Source organism: Cebus imitator, unplaced genomic scaffold (genome assembly GCF_001604975.1).
Source record: "Cebus imitator isolate Cc_AM_T3 unplaced genomic scaffold, Cebus_imitator-1.0 Scaffold299, whole genome shotgun sequence".
In the NCBI taxonomy this organism is placed as follows: Eukaryota; Metazoa; Chordata; class Mammalia; order Primates; family Cebidae; genus Cebus; species Cebus imitator.
The window spans coordinates 2,621,436-2,647,993 of NW_016107614.1; the positions used below are offsets into that span (position 1 = coordinate 2,621,436).

Below are 26,558 nucleotides of genomic sequence, written 5' to 3' on the forward strand. Positions count from 1 at the left end.
AGCTGATTTCTAATCAGAAATCATGGAGGCCAGAAGGCAATGAGATGACATATTAAAAGTGTTGAATGGAAATTAAAAAAAAAAAAAAAAAACCAGAAGGCAATGAGATGACATATTAAAAGTGTTGAATGGAAATTAAAAAAAAAAAAAAAAAAAAAAAAAAAAAAAAAAAAAAAAAAAAAAAAAAAAACCATCAACCAAAAGTTCTATACCCAACAAAGCTATTCTTTTAAAAAGAAAGAAAAATTAAGACATTCATAGGTAAACAAAAACTAAGTTCGTTGCTAGCAGAATTGCTCTACAAGGAAAAAAAACCAAAAGCTAAAGGGAGTACTCAAGCTAAAATGAAAGAACCCTAGACAGTAACTCAAACCCACATGAAAGAAAAAACAAAAAAAACTGGAAAGGTAAATGTAATCACTCGCACAAATAAACATTAAAAAATGTATTTTTTTAAACTTGGAACACAAATGCTTTATTTAACGGTGCATCTCAATTCCCATGTGGAGGGCAAAAAATAAAATAAAGGAGCAGATCGTGGCACACCATTCCCACCGGCCAAGCAGTCAAACCCTACATCCAAGACCCAACAAGCAGCCATGCTCAGCACAACCTCCAGGCCTCTCACTCTGCCTCTAGCAGGATGAACATGTCGTCCTGGCACCCGGGGCCTTTTACATTGTGGATGGAGTGGCAAGACAATGTCTATCGGTTTGTAACTCTTGTTCTTCTTTCCTGATTTTTAAAACTGCATTAATTATAAAACTGTTGATGGATATATTTATAAAGGTGTAGTTTGTGACAATAACAGCATGGGCAGAAAGAAGGTATATAAAGCAAATTTTTCATTATTGAAACTAAGTTGAGATTAATCTGACCTAGATAAAACAGACTAGTTTTACAATCTCCTATAATAAAAATTCTGTCTTTTTAAAACAAATTATCTATTGAACTTTTTTGTTTTTGGTGTCATCACTAAGAAAGCTTTGCCTAAAGAATGGCCAGAGATATTTACTTATATTTTTTGTAAGAGTTGTACAGTTTTTGCTCGTATTTAGGTCTATGATCCATTTTGTGTTAATTTTTGTGTACATAGTATGAGGAACACTTTTTCTTCAACCTTATTTTTCTGTTTCAAATTGCATATCCTCTATCAATCTATCTTGCTGATTTTTCCTTCTGTCAACTCAAATCTAGTACTGAGCCTTTCTAATAACTTTTTAAATTGTAGTTATTATACATTTCAACTCGAGAATTTTCATTTAGTTTTTTTTTTTTTTTTTTAATAATTTCTATCTCCATGTTCTCTGCTTGGTAAGACATTATACTTTCCTTAATTCTTTAAATATGGCTTCCTTTAGTTTTTTGGATTTATTTATTTATTTTATTTATTTTGAGGCAGCGTCTCACTCTGTCTCCCAGGCTGGAGTGCAGCATGCCATCTTGGCTCCCTGCAACTTCTGCCTCCTGAGTTTAAGCGATTCTCCTGCCTCAGCCTTCTGAGTAACTGGGACTACAGGCGCCCACCACCACGCCTGGCTAATTTATTTTTAGTAGAGATGGAGTTTCACCATGTTTGCCAGGCTGGTCTTAAACTCCTGGCCTCAAGCGATTCACCCACCTCAGCCTCCCAAAGTGCTGGGATTACAGGCGTGAACCACTGCGCCCGGCCTTTTGGACATATTTATAACAGCTACTTAACATTTATCCTAAATTTGGTATCCCTCAAAACAACTTAATATTTCCTATATTTCTCTGTGTCATATAGGACACATATTTTTTTGTTTCTTAGCATATCTCAATTTTTGTGTTGAAACTAGACATTTTAGGTAACATGGGATCTCTGCATACTGATCATCTTCCCTTAGTGACTTGGCTTGACTAATTAACATATGGCTTGAAGGCTGCTTTCACTACTTACGGAGTTTACAAGTTTGCCCTGCATTCAGCCAGGAACTTAGAGTTCAGAAGTTCTCTCTGATCACTCCTCTGAGATAACAACCTTGAACATGCACACAGTCTTCCTGATGACAAGGAATGCCCGTAGTTTTACCCAGGCTCTGTCTCTTTCCCTGATCCTTTCTTTAAACATCTGGTTATCTATTGGGATGACCTGGCAATTGTTTAGCCTCCAATGTTACTGACTGCTCTACTGTTTTCTACAATACTCTGAAGTCTGTACAAACAAAGTCAGGCCCTGTGACAGTTAATTTTCAGTGTCAACTTGAATGGATTAAGAAATACCTACAACTGGAAAACCATTATTTCTAGGTATGTCTGTGAGGGTGTCTTCACAGATTGGCATGTGAGCCATCAGACTGAATGGGGAAGATTTGCCCTCAATGTGATTGAGGCACAATCCATCAGCTAGAAGCTGGGATAGAAGGAAAAGAGAAAAAGCTAATTCTCTCTACCCTCATGTTCTCTCCCCCTCCCCATCACCCTCAACCCCATTCCCCAGAAGCTGAGACAGCTTTATTCTCATGCCATCAGAAGTCCAGGCTGTCAGGCCTTTGGATTCAGGGACTTAAACCCGTGGTCCCTTGGTTCTCAGGCCTTCTACCTCAGTCTGAGTTATACCATCAGTTTTGTTGGTTCTGAGGCTTCTGGACTTGGACTGAGTCATGCCACCACCATCACTAGATCTCTAGCTTGCATACAGCCTAGTGTGGAACTTCTTAGCCTCCATAATGACGTGACCCAATTCCCTTCAGTCATGCCCTCTTATATTGGTTCTCTCTGAAAAACCCTAATTCAGGCCGTGTGTTGTGCTTTTGAAGCTCACTCCAACCCTCCCCTGAACAGAGCCTCTGTACCTTTGTGCTATGGAATGGATTGAAGGATAGAAAGAATGGGAAATCAGCTCTTCAATGAATGCCCAATCTACAATACTCTCTGTAAAGCAGCTCTGTTAGAGGAAGAGGAGAATAGGGGGTGGGGGTGGGGGACAAAGCTGTAAAAATGTAATCTGCCAAGCAGGTATATTTAGTCTTCCACTCAGAAATACTATGTAACCCCCAGTTAGGTCTTATAGGTTTGGTTTGGTGTCTGGTTTTTTTGGTTTTTGTTTTTGGCAGGTTCATACTATTTTATGCCTCTTACTATAAATGGGTCTTATTGGCTGGGCACAGTAGCTCATGCCTTACAATCCCAGCACTTTGGGAGGCCAAGGTGGGTGGATCATTTGAGGTCAGGAATTCAAGGCTAGCCTAGCCAACACAGTGAAACCCCATCTCCACTAAAAACACGAAAATTAGCTGGGCATGGTGGTGGGTGCCTGTAATCCCAGCCACAGGAGAGTCGCTTGAACCCATGAGGTGGAGGCTGCAGTGAGCCAAGATCACACACAGTACTCCAGCCTGGGCGATGGAGTGAGACTCTGTCTCAAAAAATAAACAAAAGGGTCTTCTTTTATTGTTTCCCAGTTGATTACTGTTAATTGTTCAGGAAAGGTGACTAATTTTCAGTGTACTCCTTTAAATTTTTAAGATATTAAAAACAAGTCATCTACAAGCAGTATTTTGGTCTCTTCCCCAAGTTTAACTTTCATTTTGCTTTCCTATTCTTTGACATTAGCAGTAACTTACGATGTAATTGATGATGGCAGGCAACATTTCACTCCTTAATTGAAAGATGTATTTCAAGGGTTGCAACAGAAACATAACCCTCACTTCTGGTTTAAGCACTTTAAAGTTATGGAAAATTCCTTATTTTAACACGTTAGAAATGTCTTTACTAGGAATAAGTATTTAAATTAAGGACATTCTTGGCATCTCCTAAAATCATGACTTCTAAAATTGATGTACATTATATTTTTTCCCACACTATTTACTCAAAAGTTTCCACTCTTGTAACAATTATTCTTTTTAAATAAAAAGATTCCTAAATTTGGAGGCATTAACAGAAGCTTTGTTAAAGAACTAGTCAAAAAACATCTCAAAAATGACTTTAAGAAACACTTCTTCCAAGACACTAATTCTCAACTGTCCAGTTATTGAGAAGCATAAATTAATGCACATAAATTAATGAACATAAAACTGGACCATTTCATCTCTCCATTACAGGGAAAATTTTTCACTAATGCCATACTCTGCTAACTAGAAACAAACACTACCCTGAAAAATTCCCCCAGTAAGTTCTGCCAGGTAAGATCCTCAATGGGGTTAAGGCACTATAGCGACAGCAAACAAGTTGCTAAGGGGAAAAACAGAGCCAATGGCCCAAATGGCGCTATTAAGGAAGTTACGGAAGGAAGTAGATGTCCATGGTGAAAAGGAATCTTATTTTCTAAAAATCAGGATAAGCTATATGCAATTAATATATAATATTGTTTTTACTTCACCTCTATTTTCTCCCATCCCAAGAAACTCTATTACTTTTTCTTAACATTCTATTTCAAATCACTAAAAGAACTAGTATCTAAGTCTTTTTCTCATCTAACCTGAACATAAATTCTCACAGCCATTTCAGCTCTATTTCATTTTTAATCCCTTCATAAGTTGCATTACTCTTAGCACACAAATGACCTTTTACCCAGTAATCATTTTCATTACCTTTACAGTCTCATTTTTATACAAATAAATCTATACTAGAAACTTCATATACATATATTTTAGTTCGAATACTTTGTAGCTCTTTTACACAGGTGGTATACTTCACAAAACTTATCAAAAATCCCACTCTAAAAGCAGACTCTAGGGAATTCAAGCAACAGTTGATAAACTATGCCTGGTGGGCCAAATTCAGCCCACTTCCTGTTTTTGTAAATTGTTTTATTAAATGTAGTCACACTAATTCATTTATATATTGTCTGTGGTTGTTTCTGCATTATGAGAATTGAGTAGTAAGGACAGAAACTAGAAGGCCTATGAAGCTTAAGTTATTTATCTGACCCTTTATTGAAAAAAATTTGCTGTCCCCTCAATGAAAACATTTTTCTTAAAAAAAAAAAAAAACTATTAGATTTCAATTTGTGTTACTAAATACTTAGCAAGATAAATTATTTGAAGTGAATTCTGTTTTTGAAGTAGATGCCAAATATGAGAGACCCACTTCAGTGAAGATGACAAACTGGAAACAGTAAAACAAATTTCTGACCCAGAAGATCAACTGCAAAACTAAAACTAACTCTTTAATTGTACTAAGAACCTCAAACTACTGAATATCGTATTTTGGAAAGCCACAAAAAAGGACAGAGGATTTTGTTTTGAATTTTCTACAATGCCAACAATGAAGCTCCAAGCAAGTGTGTCTCCCTGAGAATAACAAGTTAACACAATCAGAAAAAGTTCCAACTAGAATATCTGAGGCATGAAGCTTATCTTAAATGACTGTTAAAACTTTAAGGCAAGAAGTACACATCTCGGCATTAGATTTATTTTATTAATATGGCTATTCTGAAATATAATTTTATAGTGCTGTGAGTGTTAGCAGGAAAGCTCCTTCTCTCTCCTCTCTATTCACAGCAGGTGATCCCTCATAATGAATCTATATGTAACAAACAGAGCATTTAATTTTATTGTTGTTAGAGAACTGAAGACTACAAGCCTCTCTATGGCTTACCTTGCCAGCATAACCATAGTAAAACTATGGTGTATGTTACCTTTCTTAAGTAATATATCATCTATAATTTGGGGAAGAAAAAGAAATCCCATACTTTATCTTGTATAGTTAACTAGCATTGAAAACACATACACTTTAAAATCTAGTATTTTCTAGTAAAATAAAATTCCCATTAGATTTTAGCACAGTAAAACAATTCTTGTGTAAACACAAACTTAAAATAAATTTAATTGAAAATGTTCATTACAGAAATTAACAATGCTTACCATTCTTTAAACACCATATACATTATTAATATATACTGTATATTTCCAATTAACTCCATTCGTAGGCTCAATTTAAGAAACACAATTGTAACATTTTATACAAAAAATACTTCACTAAGAAAGTAGACAAACTGCACAAAACAGTACAAGTATAATGTGCATAGCAAGATAGCTTGAAGCATTCTATGTATGGCTTTCTTTAAAATAAAACTATTAGGGGAATGGGTCCATTTGGGACCTGCTGTTACAGTTGACATATGTAAACTGCTTCACATCTTTTTTAGGCACTTGCTAACAATAGTGTTCAATCCCTGAAAAACGAATTTACCTAAAAAAAAAAATCTACATCTGAAATAAAAACCAAGAAAATAACATGGGTAAAGTCTTATATATTCCTTTTAAATTAAACAACCAGTTTTATTAGTGCATGCACAGAACTAAACCGAAAGAAAATAAACTTATGCCAAAAATTTCTGTGCAAAATTTACATAACTAAAAGGTACAAAAATATGTACAGATTTAATTTGCTATATACAGAAAAGAAGCCCTGAAGTTTTCATCCAATCAATGAAAATGTCATTAACACTTGTAACAATGTGACAAAAAAAACATATAGCACTTAATTTTGTAATACAAGAACTCCATTATTCAAAGATGCAATAAAATTTGATCCAAACTTACAAGATGAAAAATCTAAATCTATGATTCTCTTGTCATCATGAAAACATCCATTTTAAAACTCTGTTAGGCATGTCCCTTAAGATCTGTCCTAAGGTTTTATGCACTGCCTCTGGGTCCACTGTTAATGCTTCCTTTTTCAAATGCCAACAATCTGTATATATGTTTTGGGTTGTCAGTCACACTGAGAAGAAACTAACAGAAATGGTTTGTCCTAATTTGGACATGTTCAAATAATAAACTGAATACAGATGAAAATATAATCTTGCTTCAAAATATTGTTTTGGTTAAAAGTTTTAATTTTCAAGAAAAGCCACTCCTTGGAAATGCTCCTATGTTCCATTCTTTTTAAAGGGATAGGAACCAAGAATTAAAAAATGGCCATTTGTTTATGGAGGACAAACAATTTAAATGAGATAAGCACAGTTCTGTGCAAGGGGATGATCAGAGATTATAATCAAATTCAGAACTATGTTCAAGTTCTTTAACCAAACTTTCAATGAGACAAAGGGTTTAAATTCTTCTCTTGAGGTTGCCCATCTACTGCAACATTTGACATGGTCATTTAGAAAAAGAAAATCACCCTGGGAGAGTGTTCCCAATTCCTCACACGTGACAGAGTTCAACTGGAAAAAAAAATTTACTTGTCAAAATCTCTTCAAGCATTATATGAGGTGTAACTGTAGTGAGTCAAATGTACTTTCCAAGCAGCCTAATATCCTTCAAAAGAACCATATTTAACAGATATAGAGTGACTTCTTCACCCAAGCTCTCTCAAAGTATCTTCACAAATGTGAGAAACTCCTTCAGTTCTATCATGAAAGAGCTCTCCATCTCCAGAGGAGCTACACTTAGATGCGTAAGGCTGGTGGAAGAAGAGAGGGAATGAGGGTGTCAGCCATTAACCCTCTACTAAGAGTCACCAAAGAACTAAATTGGAAAAATTGTTTTATCAAAATTTTCTTTAGCCCTAACTTCCCAAGAACACATTTTTCAAAAATTAAATCAAGGTACTTCTGTGCTGTGATTAGTTTCTTGCAAAACTTATGTGTGCAGAGATAGCATTTTCAAATATCACACATAAAACTTTTACTCTTCCACAGAAATATAATCAACTTTTAAAATGTTTAATTTCAGGTATACTGAAGTAGAATATTGCATTATGGTAATTCAACCCACTGTTTGCTTCTAAGGTAATTTTACTTTTCTCTTCCTTGGTAATTATTGTAAACTATTCTAATATGTTCCAATCCCGAGTAGCTTCCATTAAATGTCTCTGACCATGACCAGCCCAAGTATCCTGATTGTCAAATACTCTACCACAAAACCAACAGTTAAATTTAGCCTTCAAAATATTTTCAGAGGTAGTCTTCACAATTTGATAATTGTTTTTGCTTGTCTTTTTGAGTGTTAATTTTAGCACAAATCTTTCTTTCACAGAACTAACAGGTTTAAATGTTTTGTGCCTCTTGGAAAAATCGTCGTAAGTTGTTTTAGGAGGGTTATAGCAAACTGGTTTCAGTAAAGCATTGATAGTTCTTTTTGACAATGAAACCTTAAGTACATGTCCATTAAATTTCGCAATAGTTTTCATCACACTTACTACTTCTGGTGCATCTGCATCAGGATGATTCAAAACTACAACTGGTTGGTTTCTCCTAGGACATTTCACAAGCTGTTTGGAACTAAAAGGAAAAAGCCTCAAAGTTCTGACAGAATCTTTTGAAAGCCTAGGTTTGCTAAATCCAAATGTTTCACGGACATCTTCAGGTTTTGCCTTTTCTTTACACTTTCTATGCAATGTTGCTTTTCTTCTTGGAGGTTCTTGGTAATTATCCCTACACTTGCGTTTACAGTTCCTGTTTCTAGATACAAAGGCAGTTTCCGAGTCTTCACTTCCACGAGTTTTTGTTTTCGAAAAAATTTTTTTGGAAGTCTTTTTCCTACTGAAGTTTCTCTCAGTTGTACAATTTGTTCTACATCTTAATACCCTGGCCTCTGAATAGTCACTGACACATATTGGTTCCTCAGAAGACTCTGGGCATGTTGCAGAAGAAGTTATCACAATTTCATTTGCTGGCATTAAGTCATCTAGTAAGAAGGGTAAGGCATCTCTAGAAGATTCTGGCTCTTTCTGCTCTCCTCCTATAATGTGATTAGATGGTACATTGTCTTTTTGCAATGAGGACGCAGAGTTGCTTACTGACAGATTATTAGCAGCAGTCACATTTAAAACAGGGTTAAAAATTTTCAGCAATATTCTTTGTGGTGTTCCTTCAGGTTTCTTTGGCTGTATATTTTGATAAGTACTATTTTGGACTAATTTGGGCTTAAGTAGCTCAGTTTTATTTGGCATCACACACTTTAAAAAAACAGCTTGTTTGCCATCAGGCAAGAGGGTATAAAGAGGTGGTTTTGGAAAAATCTCCTTGTGCTGTTTTACTGAATCTGAGATATTCAACTTAGTGTTCTGTTGCTCAGATAGCATATTAGGAATAAAAACAGCTTTTACAGAACTTGTTGGTTTCAAAATGTAAGGACCTTTTAATGGCAAAGTATTTTCTGAGTTACTTTTCATGCTCAAACAACTGCCAATGCTGGAACAAAGTGCAGGTGTAAGACAATTATTGTTTGGTTCTACCTTCAAAATAGGTGTTTTGCAAGGCTCCTTAGTCATAGTTCCATGAGCTTGGGCACCCTCCGTTTTGACAGTGGAAACACCTTCAAGTTTCCCATTATTAAATGTTAAAATCATCCCAGGTTTCTTGTTTACAACAAGAGAAGCAGGCATACCTTGTGAATTAACAAATGGAAGTGCATTTCCTGGAACAACCGGTAACCCAGGCTTGTTAGTAATGTTCACTGGTACAAAAAGTCCTTTTGAAGTCTGAACAACTATAGTTCTTTTTTGCTCTGAATTTAAAAGTGGACTCTGCATATAAAAAGAACCTAAATTTTGTGTGGTGGCTCGTAGTTTGTCTTTTACAAGCTGCTGTGTTATTATTGCATCTGACTGAGTCTTAAGTAATGTGCCAAAACCTGAAATTCTAGGTATCTTCTCTGAATCTCTCACATCTTGTGGCATTGATGGCATTTGTTTTTCTTTTCCAAATTTCAAATTCAAATCATTTGCAGGCACGTTAATACCCACACTGCCAGGTGGAGCCGGGAAGATGCCTTGCACTTTGCAATCTTTTGAAGGTTCAACAATTTTGCTTTCTCCCTCATGTTTTTGAAATGACTGGTCACAATGAAGTGGAAGGCCTTTATCTGGAGTGTTACTAGAATCTTGTTTTACATCAGGTTTTATTTTCAATACATCCTGAAGCAATTGGTTTACTTCAGGTGGCAGAAATTCTGATGCCTGTTGGCTCTGGAGAGAGAAAACTGATGTGATTCTAGGCATCATAGGTGAATCAACATTAGAAAAGTTATCCCATTTAGATTTTTCAGTTGTACACTCTAAATTTTGATTTTCATTACTGTACAGGTTTTGTCCATCAATGTTTTGTCCTTTTTCTAAAACATACTGTTCTTCAATTTCAGATTTTGCTTTCAAAGTTCCATCTTTATCATTTAAAAGGCTAATAGATGCTAACAGGCTATCTGGTTTTGAGCTTTCCTTCCTCACTAGTGACAAAAATGATTCACTAATTGGTTGCTGGACAACTGTTTTGCTGGATGAAGATTCTCTTTGAGGGTTTTCATACACTGCTGTTCCTGAAAACCTACGACGTTTATTTGAATTATTCACTTTTGAGTAATTATGAAACGGTAATGATCCTTGGTTGGACGATTCAACAGTTAACTCAGAGCTGCCATAATTAATGCAATAATTATGCATATCTCCACTGTTGTATGCATTTGGTTTGGTAACACAGTTGACTTTATCTGGACTTTTAATGGTGGTACCTAATACCTCGGGATGATTGTGAGTGAGATGATTTCCCCAGAAGTCAACATTATCTCTTGTTTCAAATTTTGTGGTCAAATTCACTGATGCTGTAACCAATTCTGACGTTGTTGGCAAAGAAGATACACTTTTCTCATAATCCATTGTTTGAAGCATATTATTCCTTTGAGATATCAAAGTCATTTCTTTTTCTGAAGTTGCTTTCCCTGAAAGTATAGAAGATGAACATGAAAATGGAGTAGTTGCTTTCATATAAACTGTGTCATTTAACTCAGTTGTTACTCCTGTTAAAAATCCATTAGTGTCCAAAGTCTGGGGCTGCAAATTAGCAGTACCAGGAAGTACCTTTGCAGCACCTGAATGTGAGCCTGGTGATAAATTTTGCTTATTGATAGGCACCAATTTTATTACAATATGCTGTTTTCCATCTACCATCTTGAAGCCCATAAACTTAGCACTATAGTTAGGGGGAATTGTTATTTTATTATTTTTCACCAGTAACACTGTAGGTCCTAGTACAGCAGTCTTCATGAAACCTGAACTAACGTTTGGTCCCTCTTCAGCTCTATTACCTTGCCCGGTGGACAGAAGAGTTGGCTTCTCTGACTCTGATTCAGTGACTTTATTATTATTCTCACAGTGTAGTGTTTCATCCTTTTCTTCACTTAAATGCTCTTGAACAAGATGGCTCTGGTCTTCAGATTTAATCTGTGTTTTGTTCATTTTTTTAAGCACCTGAGTGTTCTTTTCTATACTTCTGTCATTTCCACTGTTAATTTTCTTACGTTTCCAGAATGTCTTCCTTGATGCACCTATTTTATATCTTTTCAGTATTAGCTTAAGTCCTGCTGAAGTCTTGGCCATCCTTTTATCATATTTGTCTTTTTCCAGTTTTTCTTTTGCATATAAATGTTCTTTGTGCAAAGTTACAACATGTCTTACAAGGTGTTCTCTCTTGGTGGCACCATAGCTACAATATTGACAAGTGAAGGGAAAAGTACCAGAATGAACATGAAGGTGCTTCTGAAGCTCTCCTTTGGTAAAACATACATGATGACATTTACCACACTTATAATGAATTTCGTTATGTCTATGAATGTGTTGAACAAATGTGCCAACATCCTGGGTGGAGAATTTACACTTTTCACATTGAAAATTACCATTAACACAATGTGTGGATGTGAAATGCTTTGTCAAGTTCAGTAAAGTATATACACTCTCATTGTTACAAATGTCACATTTTACTAAAGTGCTTCTATGGGTTCGTCTGTGTTGTTTAAATACCTGAAAGTCATTTGCTGAAAAGCTGCACATTTCACAAGGATATGAAGGTAATTCACCATGGTGCCACATTTGAAAGTGTTTCTGCAAATCATTTGGGCTATACCGAGTGTTGTCGCAGCATTTTAAACAGCTGAAATTGAGTATTTTTGCAGACATGTTTATACCCTCTTCTTCAGCTCGCTCAGACTTATGAAGCAATGTACACTCCTCTATACAGCTTATAGTCTTTATACTGATAGATTTTCTTGCAGTCTGCTGTTTACTCTGAAATAATTTTCTGTATTTGTCAACTTCATCTTTCAATAGGACTTCATTTGGAATATTTATTTTTGGCAAATGAATTTTCACATTTTTCAGTTCATAATGAATACTTTCTGAAATTTTTGGTTTAGGTACTGATCTATCAACTATTTCATTTTTCACATCATAAACTTTTTTTAAAGTAGTTTGTTTTTCATCACAAAATAACTGTTTCTGTTCAGATGGCATGATTTAACCAAAAAAGTCCCAATTTCTTTTTTTCTGAAAACTCTTGAAGTTATCTGTAATTTAAACAGGAAACGATACTGCGTAGAAACATCTTCAAAATACAGGATTTTTCCCACAATAACTCACCTAAAATTAAACAAAGAATTGAAATTCTTATCACAAAAGTAACAGTAAATTTCGTATCTTTAAGTTCATTTTGGCACAAAGTTGGAAGGTTAATCAAACATAAAGATACAAAAAACTTGTTAAATATTTTAAGAACAGCTTACCAAGAAGTAATAGTTTGAAGTAAAAATAACACTAATCTGGAAGTCAGGAAATGCAAGCTTTAGTTCCAGCTCTGCTGTGTGACCTTGGGAAAGCTTCAACTTCTCTGGACCTCAGTTTTCTCATCTAAAGAAAACCACAGTTGGGTAAGTACGCTCAAGCTCTAAGATTTTTATATTAAGGTGTTAATATGTTTTAAACAAGATTTTAAAAATCTTCACAAGAGAATCCTAAAAAGTTATGCACATGTGGTTTATCCACATACTATTAACTTTCTCCTTTGCTTAGTTGATCCAATAGCTATTTCCTTGTGAGAATCCCAACAGACTTCTCTCCAGATTTTCTACTTCCTTAGTTCCTCAGGGATAATCTACAGTTAAAACAAAAACTTCATTCATCTAACAATAACAACTAAAGACAATATCTGCTTATCATTGCTTACAGGTTAGAAAACAAACAAAAGTACAAAAAGGAAGAAATTAAAAAGAATAGCACCATTTTTTCTGGTGTAGTCCCAAAGTCCATCTACTTACTACCTTTCCTGTTCCCTACCATTTTGGCGATATGGATTTATATCCCTAGCACTCAGACCAGATGACAGCAAGGAAAAGCCCTTGGCAGATTAGAACATAACCATCACTACCTACCTCCATTAATTCAAGCACTTACTGGTCATGTTACTTTAGACAAGTCTCAATCTCTGTGTCTTAGTTCCTTCATCTGTAAAATGGGGGAAAAATTAGTACTTCCCCTATGTCTTTCACAAGGTTGTTGTGAAGATTAAATGAGAAAACATATACAAAAAATATCCTTTAAAGTGCTATATAAATCATAGCTACCACTATTACAGTATGTGATTACCATGTATGGGACATAACAATATATTGTTGAGACAGGAATCTGAATACTGAAGGTTCAGTCATTAAAATATCAAACTGTATTATTAGAAAAATTACATGTTTTAAATTTTGTGCTCTTTTATATATATAGATACAGATATATGACTAGACAAAATTAGATAAGCTAAACAAAACAAAGTAGAAATTACATTAAACCCCACCCATAATGTCTATCCAAAGGTCCTGGCTTTAAACTTCAATTAATTTAAATACCTAGGAACTTTACTATTTTAGAAATCCTTTACTGAGGGAATATGATTAAAAATTGAACTACTTACATATTAAGAGATCTATAATAAAGTAATCAGGCTGAGTGTGGTAGCTCACGCCTGTAATCCCAGCACTTTGGGAGGTTGAGGCGGGCAGACCATGAGGTCAGGAGTTCAAGACCAGCCTAGCCAACATGGTGAAACCCCGTCTCTACTAAACATACAAAAATTAGCCAGGCGTGGTGGCGGGCACCTGTAATCCCAGCTACTTGGGAGGCTGAGGCAGGAGAATCACTTGAATCTGAGAGGCGGAGGTTGCAGTGAGCCAATACTGCGCCACTGCACTCTAGCATGGGTGACAGAACGAGATTCCGTCTCAAAAAAAAAAAAAAGTAATCAGAAGGGTACCAATTATTGAATTGTTTTACATGCCATGACTAATACAGTAAAATGTGAACCCAGAATGGGTTGCCCAGGCTAGGTATAGGAATTACATGAATTGATTAAAAAGAAAATAGTATTTCTAAATCATCTGTTAAGTTTTCCTTCAGGGACTAGGGCAAGAGTGGGGAAATGGAATATATGAAGAGGTAGGAAATCAAACTGTCTAAATCTTACAAATTAATATGTAACTCAGGAGTCAAAATGGTTGTGAAATAAGATATAAAAGACAGCTTTGGCTTCCTTCTCTAATAATGCCTCTCTTAGACCTTGAGAATATTATAAAAATGTAATTCATACTTTTTCTATTTCTGAGTATCAAAATATTTTTGATGCCTAGCAGATAGAAACTCAGTATTTACAGTGCTTATGTCCTATTTCACATTTGACACCTCTTCTGTGCTACTCAAGTTTTCATGTGTTTTCACTAATTTCAACTTCAAGAGGTTCAAAAGCATCACTGGGAACATTTTTGTGAGACAAAAAAATGGCATATCAATAGTAACAGAGACCATCTTATTAAGAAATCCACTTAGCTCTGACTGAAGCTTGGTAACTGCTAAAGCTGAACATCAAACTTTTTCATATTTAATGTATGGCAAATACAATACAGCATTAGAGAAGTTTGTGTATTTTAGGTAGTTTGGGATTTGTTATTTGCCCTCAAATTTTAAGTTTCTCCAGAGAGTCTGTCTTTAACTATGTTCAACTTGTTGCATAGAGGATGCAATCTGTGATGGTTAATTTCAGGTATCAACTTGACTGGATTAAGAAATACCTAGAAAAACCAGTAAAACATTACTTCTGGGTTTGTCTGTTATGGTGTTTCCAGAGACTGGGATGCGAGTCAGTAGACTGACTGGGGTAGATATGCCCTCAGTGTAGTGGGCACCATCCAATCGGCCAGGGGCCTTGACTAAACAAAAAAGGACAGAAAAGTATTTCCCATGCCTCTCTCAGAGCAAGGATACTCTCTTCCTCCCTGCCCTTTGACATCAGAACTCCAGGCTCTCTAGCCTTAGGAGTCCAGGAGTAGACCAGCAGCCCTGGTCAGATCTTTAGCCTCAGACTGAGAATTGGACCATCAGCTTCCCTGGTTCTGAGGCGTTTGGACTTGGCCTGAATCATGCGACCAGCATCCCAGGTCTCTAAGTTTGTAGACAACCTGTTACAGGATTTCTCAGCCTCCATAATTACATGAGTCAATTCCGCTAATAAATCCCCTCTCATGTATTTATATACTTATCAATCAATCTACGTATAGTCAATTGTGCTGCATAATTACGTTTTGGTCAACAATGAACCAAATAAACAAAAGTGGTCCTCTGAGATTAACACTGTAATACTGTAATTTTACTGCATCTTTTCTACATTTAGATATACAAATACTCATCATTGTGTTACATTTGTATATACTATTCAGTATAGTAACATGCTATACAGGTAGCCTAAGAGCAATAGGTTATAACATATAGCCTATGTGTAACAGGTTATACCATCCAGGTTTGTGTAAGTACACTCTATGATGTTCACACGATGACAAAATAACCTAATGACTCATTTCTCAGAATACATTCCCATCATTAAACAAGGTTGATGTATCCTACTGGTTCTGTGTCTCTGGAGAACTCTGACTAATACACAAACATGATACCAGACAGCAATTTATACTAAGGTTGCCACCTATGGACAAAAAATGTTGGCATATTGTAAACATCTCAACACACACAAAAAAAGTATTACAATTTTAATCCTCTAACCTATGTGCTAATTGCTCTTTTTACTACAGTCCAATTGCTACCCACCAACACAGATTACTGATTTTATTTATTTATCTTGAGGCAGGGTCTCAGTTTCATTCTGCCACCCAGGCTGGAGTACAGTGGCACAATCTCAGCTCACTACAGCCTCAACCTCCACAGCTCAAGTAATCTTCCCACCTGACTCCCAAGTAACAGGGACTACAGGTATACACCACCACAGTCCGCTGATTTTTGTATTTTTCTGCAGAGATGAGGTTTGCCATGTTGCCCAGGCTGGTCTTGAACTTCTGAGCTCAAGCAATCCACCCATCTTGGCCTCCCAAAGTGCTGAGATTACAGTTATGTGCCAAGATGTCCAGCCCAATTACTGGTTTTAAATGTGCTATTTAAACTACTGCCTTCTATATATGTATTATTACAGCATAAGACTTGACCAATATCTCAGTAAGTCTTGAGATGATACAATTTTGTAAAAGTATTAAAATAATCCATAGTTTCATATATGAAGATGGCAACTGAAAACCTTTGAATTCTTCCTTCTCCTAAGTACCCACTGAAACAACCAAAAAAATACAATTTAAAAACTCCTACAAAATGGCTAGAAACTAGAAAAGCATTCCATATACACATGGCAAGGTGTCTGGTAGAAAACAATCTGGTGAGAGGGGCATGAAAACAAATGCCAACACATCTCCAGCCACCATTTTTAAAGAGGGAGTTCACTAGGGAACATTTATCCAATCAATATTTAATGAGGATCTACCCATTATACCCCAAGTAAGGAAGTGAGAGACATAATCCTGTCTACTCCTTCCCCTAAACATACCTTGGAAGATAAAATGAGGCCTGAGTGAAAAACCAGCTGGAGCCCTTTGGGTGACAGAAGGCTCAGGCTGAGGTACAAGGAAGAAGGAAATAATCCAGAACTTCAAGCTAGGTCCAGAGGCCAGAGAGGGTAGGGAGTTGCTAGCACCAGCTGTCAGGAGAGATGCAAAGAGGACATTATTTCTGAACAAAGATGAATCTTCCTATACCCACGGCTATCTTCCTCTGCTTAAGAGTTCTGTCATTCCGCCACATAATTGAATTATCTCTAGACTGTCAGAAAAAAATTAGATTAACTCTCAAATTCCCCTTCTCCTAACTAAAGCACTAAGAAAAATCCTGGTATTCTCTAAGAATTCATCTCAACTACCAATGCCAACAAAAAAAGGTAAGTAGGCAGAAACATCACTGGATGCAGCAGCTCTAAAAAGGGAAAATAATCTGAACCCTTAGAGAAAACTCTCCCCTGTTGTCCCACCCAGCAGCAACTATAATGAAAGTTACTGCAGTAAGGCCTGGTGCAGTGGCACACGCCTGTAATCCCAGCACTTTCGGAGACTGAGGTGGGGGAACACCTGAGGTCAGGAGTTCGAGACCGGCCTGGCCAACATGGTGAAATCCTGTCTCTACCAAAAATACAAAAATTAGCTGGTCATGGTGGCATGTGCCTGTAATTCTAGCTACTCAGGAGGCTGAGACACAAGAATTACTTGAACCTGAGAGGCGGAGGTTGCCATGAGCCGAGATCATGCCACTGTGCTCCAGCCTGGGTGACAGAGTGACACTCTGTCTCCAAAAAAAAAAAAAAAAAAAGAAAGTTACTGCAATAAAAAAAAGAGAAAACTTTTTTTTTAAATCAGGTAATAACTAGCAATCTCGGTAAGATCTAGGATATTGAAAAAAAAAGAGCATACTGACTGTCATAAAAGAGAAAACAAAATAGATGGGGGACAAATAATAATTTTGAAAAAGAAAAAAAAGTACCTATTTTTTTTTTTCCCAAAAAGATCTGAAATTCTAAAATCAAAGGCTCTCCAAATGCCAGGCAAGATTACAAGGCAGAAGGACAATATAAAACTCAGTATCTACAACTTATCCTTGTAAAAATCGTTAGTTTAAAAGATAAAGATGAAACGCTATCCAAAAAGGTGGTACAGAAAGGTAGTGATAATTACCTAAAAAAAGGCATTTGTTTTTCATCAACACCACCACCTTTAATCAGACACCAATATTAATCAGACATTTTACTCACAACTCTAAACAAGAAAAGACAATGGAATAACATTTATAGAGTTCTTAGGTAACCCCAAAATTAATTTCATATCCAGAAAAGTTCCCATATGTGAGAGAAAAGCACAATTTGAGATATGAAAAGATTCAGAAAATACACTATATATGTACTCTTTGAGGAAAAAAATTTTCAGTAAATACTTCAGCAAATTCAAATTTAAATCACAAAGAAAACTAAAAAAAATGTAATATAGAAGAAATATCTGTGGGCAATATAACCTACGACACAGAAATGAATATGAACATTGTTACTAATACAGTTAAGAAAGCAGAAAAGACTGGATGGAGAAAAGAACACCTTCGACATCAAATACTTAGAATCCCTTACAGAAAAATTAACAATGGAAAACAGAAAAAGAACCAATAGCAACAAAACTTTGGATGCTGAAAAGCAGTTAAGTAGGTAGTAAATGACCCTGCAGACAGTTGGGAAAGCTAGGAACTAACACATTTTACATTCTGAATCTTTACAAGGCCTAAGAACTGGCAACACCAAGCAACTCTGAAATGTGAGGAAAAAGGGAAGGGAAGCTAAAACAGAAAGAAATTTGGAGAAAGCTGGTTGAGTTTCAGTTAGACGCTAAGATTCTCTTCCCCACTCTATCACACTATCAATAACTGTTGTTTCCCCACTACAGAAGCCTAGAGGCTCATTCTCTACAAAGGGTAAAACAGAATCATTGTTTTAGAGGGCATCAGGCCCTATGCTAAAACCAAAAGGATTAAATGACCATATACATATGAGACACAAACCGTCGCCCCATATCCCTTTTTTTCTGCTTCTAGGTTTTTTCTGCTCCTAGGTGACAACAATGCTCCTTAAACTATGGTCTGCTGATGGTCCATAAGCCATCTGTCACTAGTCCATGACAAGGTAAGTACCAAAACCAAAAATAAGCATTTAGAAACGATTACTGAAATTTACAGAGTTAGGTTTATGTCTGTTGAATCTAATAATAAAAACATGTACTTGTGTTTTGTATGTCTTCATTTTAAAAATTTCATTATTCTGGCAATTTATTTTTATTATGCTTTAAAACTATCAGCTGTAATAGATTAGAGTAAAAGAAAAAAGTCCTGGAGCTTCACAAGCTGGAGCAGCACTGAGACAGATTCTGGTGCCTGGCCCAGCCCAAAGAGCTTCCCACGGTGGTAGTTAAACCTTGGGTTACAAGCCCCTCCATGGGTTCAGACAGGGCTTTCCATGAGCTTCTTAGACACAAGCAGGCAGCCAAGGATTAACAGACATCTAAGAAAATCCCCTAATATTAGTTCAAGATCCAGACAAACTAAATTTTAAAAAATTTATTTGTTAGAAACTGAGACTATTAAGACAAAACATTTTTTAAAACTCATTGATTTCTTAGGGATGTAAGAAATAAGAACAGGATGCCACAAAAAAAAAAAAAAAAAAGGAACAGCAAGAAAACAAAAAGAACTCTTAGAAATAAGAAAACATGAAGAAGCAAAAAGGGGCAATGGAAGGGTTGGAAGATAGAGGTGAAATAACCTCTCAGAAAAAAACAAAACACAGAGATAAAAAATAGGAGAAACAGGGTAAGAAAGTTAGAGGAGCAATCTAAGAGGTCTAACATTTGATTAGTAGGAAACGAGTACAAAGAAAAAGAAGAAAGAAATCATCAATAATATAACTTTTTTAAAGTATTGAGCTGTAGGAAATCAGTTTCCAGGATGAAAATGTCCACCAAGTGCTCAGCGTAATGTACCACGGCATATCATTGCAAAGATTCATAACAGTGGAGGCAAAATGCCAGTTTCTAGAAAGAAACAAAAAAGGTCAGAAAACAAAAGATTAGAATCAAATGACTTTGGACTTCTCAGCAACAATAGCAGAAGGACAAAGTCAAAGGGGCAATACCTTCAAATTCTGGCATAAAGTTTTCAACCGAGAATTCTACACTTTGCCAAAGGGCTAAGTATAGGTGCAAAATGAAGACACACAAAATCCCAAAATTTACCTACCTGACATCCTTCCTCAAGTTGTTACTAGAAGACATACTCCATCAAAATGAAAGAATACATCAAGAAAGAGAAGGACATGAAGTACAGGCATTGGGAGATCAAATGGAGGAGAGAGAAGTAAATAATAGCCCCAAGATGACAGTAAAGGGAAATAACAGGATAACAAACAGTTGGATAGCAGATTACATTGTTCCTGTCAGTCCAAACACAAGACATCTTGGACATCAAAAGATAAGACACATTGAGGACTTCTATCACCAAAAACGTCACTGATACTGTACTATCTTTTAACCATAGGACAGAATCCCCAGGTGAGCCTGGCCCAAATTCTTATCTGTATTTGGCTTGTATTGACATAAACTCATAACGTTCCTGCTTTTCCCTCCATGTCCTTATATCCAGATCAACTACATGGTGAGCTTCGAAACCAAAATTACAGAGCAGCCTCTCTCAGACATCCACTATCTGGTCTATACTCTGGGCCTGTCAGATTCTCTTATTACAGTGAGCTCTTAAGATTGCTAGGATTCACTCATGATTTACACAAACTTCCCCAAAAGTGGCTCTGGTAAACTCCAGAGAAGCTAAAACCAGACTATGATTCAGTTTATGCTGTTACCTTAACTTCTCCTGGGAGCCTTCATCTACTAGTGGCACTGTTACCCTTTCATCACATAGCTAGATTTAGGCTTGCTACCAAATTTTCAAAATGAAACAATTTGGTATTTACAGTTATCAAAATACCAAAAGTTAGAATTGTAGTTTCACCTTGGTTAGGAGCAGAGAGGAGGATATGACCAGAGAGAACACAACCGGGAAAAAGGAAAGGAACTTCTGTTTCTTAAATAGCTGATATGTAGATATTTGTTTTATCTTTAAATCACATATATATTGTGTGCATTTTGTACATAAACACATTTCATAATAATAAAAATAAAAACAAGTTACAAAAGGGGCAACAGACACAAAGAAGAAAGTCACAGAGGAATATAAGTGAAAAACATGCCCAACTTCACTAGAATTCAAAATGAATAAAAACAAGAAAAGTTCTGCCAATCAGATTGTAAAAGATGTTATGTATTTCTAACATCTTGCGTTGGTCAGCGATGGAAAAAAGGCATGATGATATACTAATGATGGAGATAAAAACTGGAATGACCTTTATAAAGAACAGTTTGCAATACATATATAGAAAGTCTGGGGAAAAGGCATACAACTTCTGATTCACTTCTAGAAATGTATCCTAAAGATAATAATCAGACATATTGTGTCATTGTTTATAAAAATCACAAAATTAAAAATAAGTCTCCACCAATAAATGATGATTAAATCAACTGTAGTACTTTAAGGGAATATTATGCAATTTAAAAAACAATACTGTAAACTCACATTTATTAACACAATATCTAACATACCTTAAGTGAAAAAAATAAAAAATAAACAGCAGACCTATAGAGTTTAATTTGTTCGAATACTGATAGATGGATAGAGAATGGATAAACAAATGCATAACTCTCAGTAAAGAAAAAGTCAAGAAGAATGCACACACAAAAATGTTCCTAGCGGTCACTGGTTATCTTTTGGTCAGTGTTTGCTAAAACGCTGTCTTGGATCACTGTGGCCTCCACACTGGCATGCTACCTTATGACAGCACAAGCAAACAGCTTACATTTGAATGTTGTTGAGAATGGCAATCTTTTTGCCTCTAGACAACAATTTTATGAAACTTTATGAAAAAGTGGCATTGAAGCCATGAAAATTTTGAAATTCTCAAATAAAGCAAGTGACTTCTGTGGTAGATCAACTGAGTTTTTCTTGAACAGACTCAAAATAATACACTTGCTGCCAGTACAAAATAGATGAATGTTAACACTAAAGGTAAAGAAGAGATCAAAACAATATACGTATCATTCAATTCTGTGTTCTCCATATCAACACACAGGTACCCAATCATACCACTGCAGAGAACACTTTAACACCAGCCTCAAAGTTCACGGTAAACAGAGAATGATGAATTATGTTACTGGATTTCATTCATGCTGTATAAATTAATGCTATAAGAGAAGTGTTTTAGTTTGTTTATTTAACGATTAATTTGTGAGTAATGAGGCTACTTAAAAAGTAATGGGACTTGACACAACCAGAATAGCAGTTATGTATGCAAAGTTGTTGTATAAATAAAATGATGTGACCAGGCACAGTGGCTCACGCCTGTAATTCCAACACTGTGAGAGGCCGAGGTGTGCGGATCACCTGAGGTCGGACCAGCCTGACCAACATGGTGAAGCCTCATCTCTACTAAAACTACAAAAATTAGCCGAGTATGGTGGTGCATGCCTGTAATCCCAGCTACTCGAAAGGCTGAAGCAGGAGAATCGCTTGAACCTGAGAGGTGGAGGTTGCAGTGAGCTGAGATAGTGCCAGTATACTTCAGCCTGGGCGACACAGCAAGACTCCATCTCAACAAAAAAATTAAAAGATGTATGTAATTTATACAGAAATGAATGGTATTCAACTAATAATATGCTTCCTGATCTTGATACTGTTAAAAGAAATACTAAAAATTATAACACCAACCTAATTTTGCCTATATATTTCTATATGCTACACAAAGAAATGAACAGAAACTGTAATGTTGAACTATTTTTGCAATATGCAGCATATTATTAATAAAGTGCTGATTTCATCTGATAAAATGTTATTTAGGTTTTTTTTTTTTTTTTCTTGCTATCTTTAACAGTTTTGGTTACTGGTATTACAGAGGGTTTATAAAATGGATTGGAGTACTATCCACTATTTCATCGGCTCTAAAATAGTTCACTAACCAGACTACTTTGTTATCTCTTTAAAATTGTACAGACTGCACCAAGAACACCATATGCACCTAGTGACCCTTCAGATTTTTAGACCTTACAATCTTTACAAGTTCTTCTATGGTTTCTGGGCTCTTTAGAGCTTCTACCACTTGAGTCACTTTGGTAATTTATATTTTCCTTGAAAATGATCAATTTTGTATACTCGCAAAAACCTCACTTTAAAAAAAATCCTACCAAAAAATGCATAACATATAAATATGTATATATATTAGTATCACTTAAATGTCCAAGAAAAGGAAAATTATAAATTATGAAACATCCCCATGAAATTATACAGAAAGAAGTATATATATGAATTGACCTGGAACAGTATTTACTGTAAGTAATTTAAAAAAAAATGTTTAAAAAGGAAGTTGAAGGTTGAGCATGGTGACTCATGCCTATAATCCCAGCACTTCAGGAAGCCAAGGTGGGTGGATAGCTTTAGCTCAGGAGTTCAAGACTAGCCTGGGAAACATGGCAAAACCCCATTTCTACAAAAATTAGCTGGGCATGGTGGCATGCCCCTGTAGTCCCAGCTACTCAGGAGGCTGAGGTGGAAGCACTGTTTGAGCTTGGGAGGTGAAGGCTGCAGTAAGTCGTGATCACGACACTACACTCCAGCCTGGGCGACAGAGCAAGACCCTGTCTAAAGAAACAACAACGAAGAAAGCTACAGACTGAGGCACAGAATACACTTTAAATTAGGAGAAATGATCCTCATGTCATTTTGATGTTAAGAGGAAAGGTCTTATAAGCATACGTGTATATAAGCACAGACAAATCTGCAGAAGGATATCCTCCAAACTACTAACAGTTTAATTTTTTTTTTTTTTAAGCAATGACAACATGGCATAGCAAAAAACAAACCAGAAAACCAAATCAATGGGAGAAAAATCATCAGCTCTCCTAAGAACCCTGACTGGAAACCAAGAGGGTAATGTTACCACCACAAACCTTTATGAGGCTTGAATTCCAGAAAATCCTGTATCCTTAAAATAATTCCCCCTTTCAACATAAGCTAGCTCACATTAGTTTCTACTGTTTATAATCAAAGGCTTCTTACTTAATACAGAAAGCTGACAAATCAGTAAACATAGTCATCATAGAAAGGTAGGTTTTGTGAGGACCCTTTGAAAAGTAGCAGGACTTAAACATGTAAAAAAGGAGAAAAGGCAATCTAAGCCAGAAAAATAGAATAAAGAAACAATGGAAGAAAATTATTTTTCTCCCAAGGTACCACCAAGGTCTAGATCAAAAAAGAATGCATAATGGAGAGGTTAAGTAAAAACAGACTATAGAGGACAGATCCGAACTAGAAATGATAGGTAAACAGAAGTCACTGTTAATTTATGAACAGAAAAAAGTTATAAAAGCAGGACTTTAGAAATAAACTGGAGAAAGTAAACATCGAAATGAGAAATTTAGATGACTAGAGTGACAATCCAAATAAAAACTGAGGAGCCAGGGAACTGGTAATGTTAACATACATAGGTTAGATATTACAGCTGGGCACGGTGGCTCAGCCCTGTAATCCTAGCACTTTGTGAGGCCAAGGTGGGTGGATTACCTGAGGTCAGGAGTTCAAGAACAGCCTGGCCAACATAGTGAAACCCCATCTCTACTAAAATACAAAAAATTAGCCAGGCATGGTGATAGGCATCTGTAATCTCAGCTTCTTGGGAGGCTGAGGCACGAGAATCACTTACACCCAGGTGGCAGAGGTTGGGAGTGAGCCAATATCACACCACTGCACTCCAGCCTGGGCGACAGGGCAAGACTCTGTTTCAATTTCAAAAAAAGAGAGACAGAAATCACACAATGGGTCCAGAGAGATTTTTAAAAGATAATTCCCAAAGTAAAATGCCAAAGGTAAGGAAGATTTGAGGAGTTTATCAAAAGGCACCATTCTTGGACAGTTATATTTGCTTTCTATAATAGATTAAAAATCAAAGACATTCTACAGAGTCTAAAAAGGAAGAATCCATGTGCTACTTAGCTATACTCAAGTTGCTTAAACACCAAAGAAAACTAAAGAACTCTAGCTTTAGCTTAGCTAGTAACTCTGTAACGTGTCCCCTCACATAGAAAACTACTGCATTCCTTAAGTCATTCAATCCTTTTTCTGTAGATAAATACAGGCAAAACAGTCATATGAATACATGAGATCAAACCAAAGCAGCATGCACCAGTAAAAGTTTACTGAAAAATATAAGGTTCTGCTAAAAGGAATCTAGAAACACACACATACAAAACCCTAAGAATATTACTTTCAAAGCAGAATCTATTTTAGTACCCTTAAAATAACTATTATCTGTTCATGACTTGAAACAAACATTTTGGGCTTACTTTTTTTTGTAGCTGTTTAAGTTTTCGAAAAGTTTACCTGAGACACTGATGCCAATCATATTCTGAGAGTGAAAGAAATGGTTTTACACAAATTTACATACATAACCAAAGCAAGCTCCTTCCAAATCACTGTGGTCTAATGAGCAACTTAAACACAGATTAAATGTAGGCTGGGCACAGTGGTTCAGGCCTATAATCCCAGCACTTTGGGAGGCACAGGCAGGAGAATTTTGCTTGAGCCCAGGAGTTCAAGACCAGCCTGAGCAATATAGTGAGACCTCATCTCTATAAAAGTATTTTAAAAATTAGGCCAGTGTGGTGGCATGTGCCTGTATTCTCAGCTACTCAGGTACTCAGGAGGCTGAGGTGGCAGGATCACTGAAGCCTGGGTGGCAGAGGTTGCAGCAGGCCAAGATTACAGCACCACTGCACTCCAGGCCGACACAGCTACACCATGTCTCAAAAAAAAAAAAAAAAAAAAGAAGATGATTAGATAAAGAAATGTGGCACATACACACCATGGAATACTACGCAGCCATAAAACACAATGAGTTCGTGTCCTTCGTAGGGACATGGATGAATCTGGAAACCATCATTCTCAGCAAACTGACACAAAAACAGAAAACCAAATACCACATGTTCTCACTCACAGGCAGATGTTGAACAATGAGAACACGTGGACACAGGGAGGGGAGCAGCACACACTACAGTCAGTTGGTGGGAGCTGGGGAGGGACAGTGGGGAGCGGGGTGGGTTGGGAAGGATAACATGGGAGAAATACCAGATACAGGTGATGGGGGGATGAAGGCAGCAAACCACCTTGCTATGTATGTACCTATGCAACAATCCTGCATGATCTGCACATGTACGCCAGAACTTAAAGTACAATAAAAAAAAAAAAAAAAAAAAAAAAAAAAAAAAAAGAAAAAAAAAAAAAAAAAAAAAAAAAAAAAAAAAAAGACAAAAGAAAAAAGAAATGTAGGGTTAAATATGCAAAAGTAATTAAATACAGATCTAGAAATGTTCAAAATTCTAGTGTATATGTGAGTCACAGATCATTCTGGTAAGCAGTTGACATTGGTATACCATTACAAAGGAGTTTAAAATTAAAATACAGAAGTGGTTCTTGGTTCAGGTAAACCTTATTCTTCATTATTCCCTAAAACTATGACATCTCACTGTGGCCAATATAAAAGATACTTATCCACACATACATCTTTATTTACCTTTGTCTGTTCATATAGTTATCGGTCACCAGGCATAGCATCGCCTTCCCTCTATCTAAATTCAATACTATTTAAACTTCCTTTCAAATTCTGCTTCCTACAGGGACATGTAACCTTCTACAATACACACTAAATCTCTCCTTTCTCTGAATAGCCACTTAAAGGGTAGCCAGTGATCACCATTTCTTACAAATTGCTTTATACTAATACATAATTTCATTATTTAAGTTTTACCTCCCCAGGTAATTTACAAGCTTCC

At 36.1% G+C, this 26,558-nt stretch overlaps 1 protein-coding gene across 14 annotated transcripts in view; it reads right to left on the reverse strand.

The window, feature by feature from the left end:
* The window catches only part of ZNF518A (zinc finger protein 518A), a 66,567-nt gene that overhangs the window by 28,927 nt on the left and 11,082 nt on the right, over positions 1 to 26,558 (reverse strand). For 2 of the 14 annotated variants that reach the window (XM_017502818.2, XM_017502817.2), the window contains exons 3-5: positions 16,598 to 16,747; positions 12,462 to 13,179; positions 7,738 to 12,318 (exon numbers count right to left, since the gene is read on the reverse strand). In XM_017502818.2, coding sequence (XP_017358307.1) covers positions 7,738 to 12,192 — 4,455 coding nt within the window. In that variant the 5' untranslated portion in view covers positions 12,193 to 12,318; positions 12,462 to 13,179; positions 16,598 to 16,747. Of the gene's footprint in view, positions 1 to 5,766; positions 12,319 to 12,461; positions 13,180 to 16,597; positions 16,748 to 26,558 lie in introns of those variants that run through there. The other 12 variants (XM_017502829.2, XM_017502824.2, XM_017502825.2 and 9 more) reach the window with 12 other exon arrangements.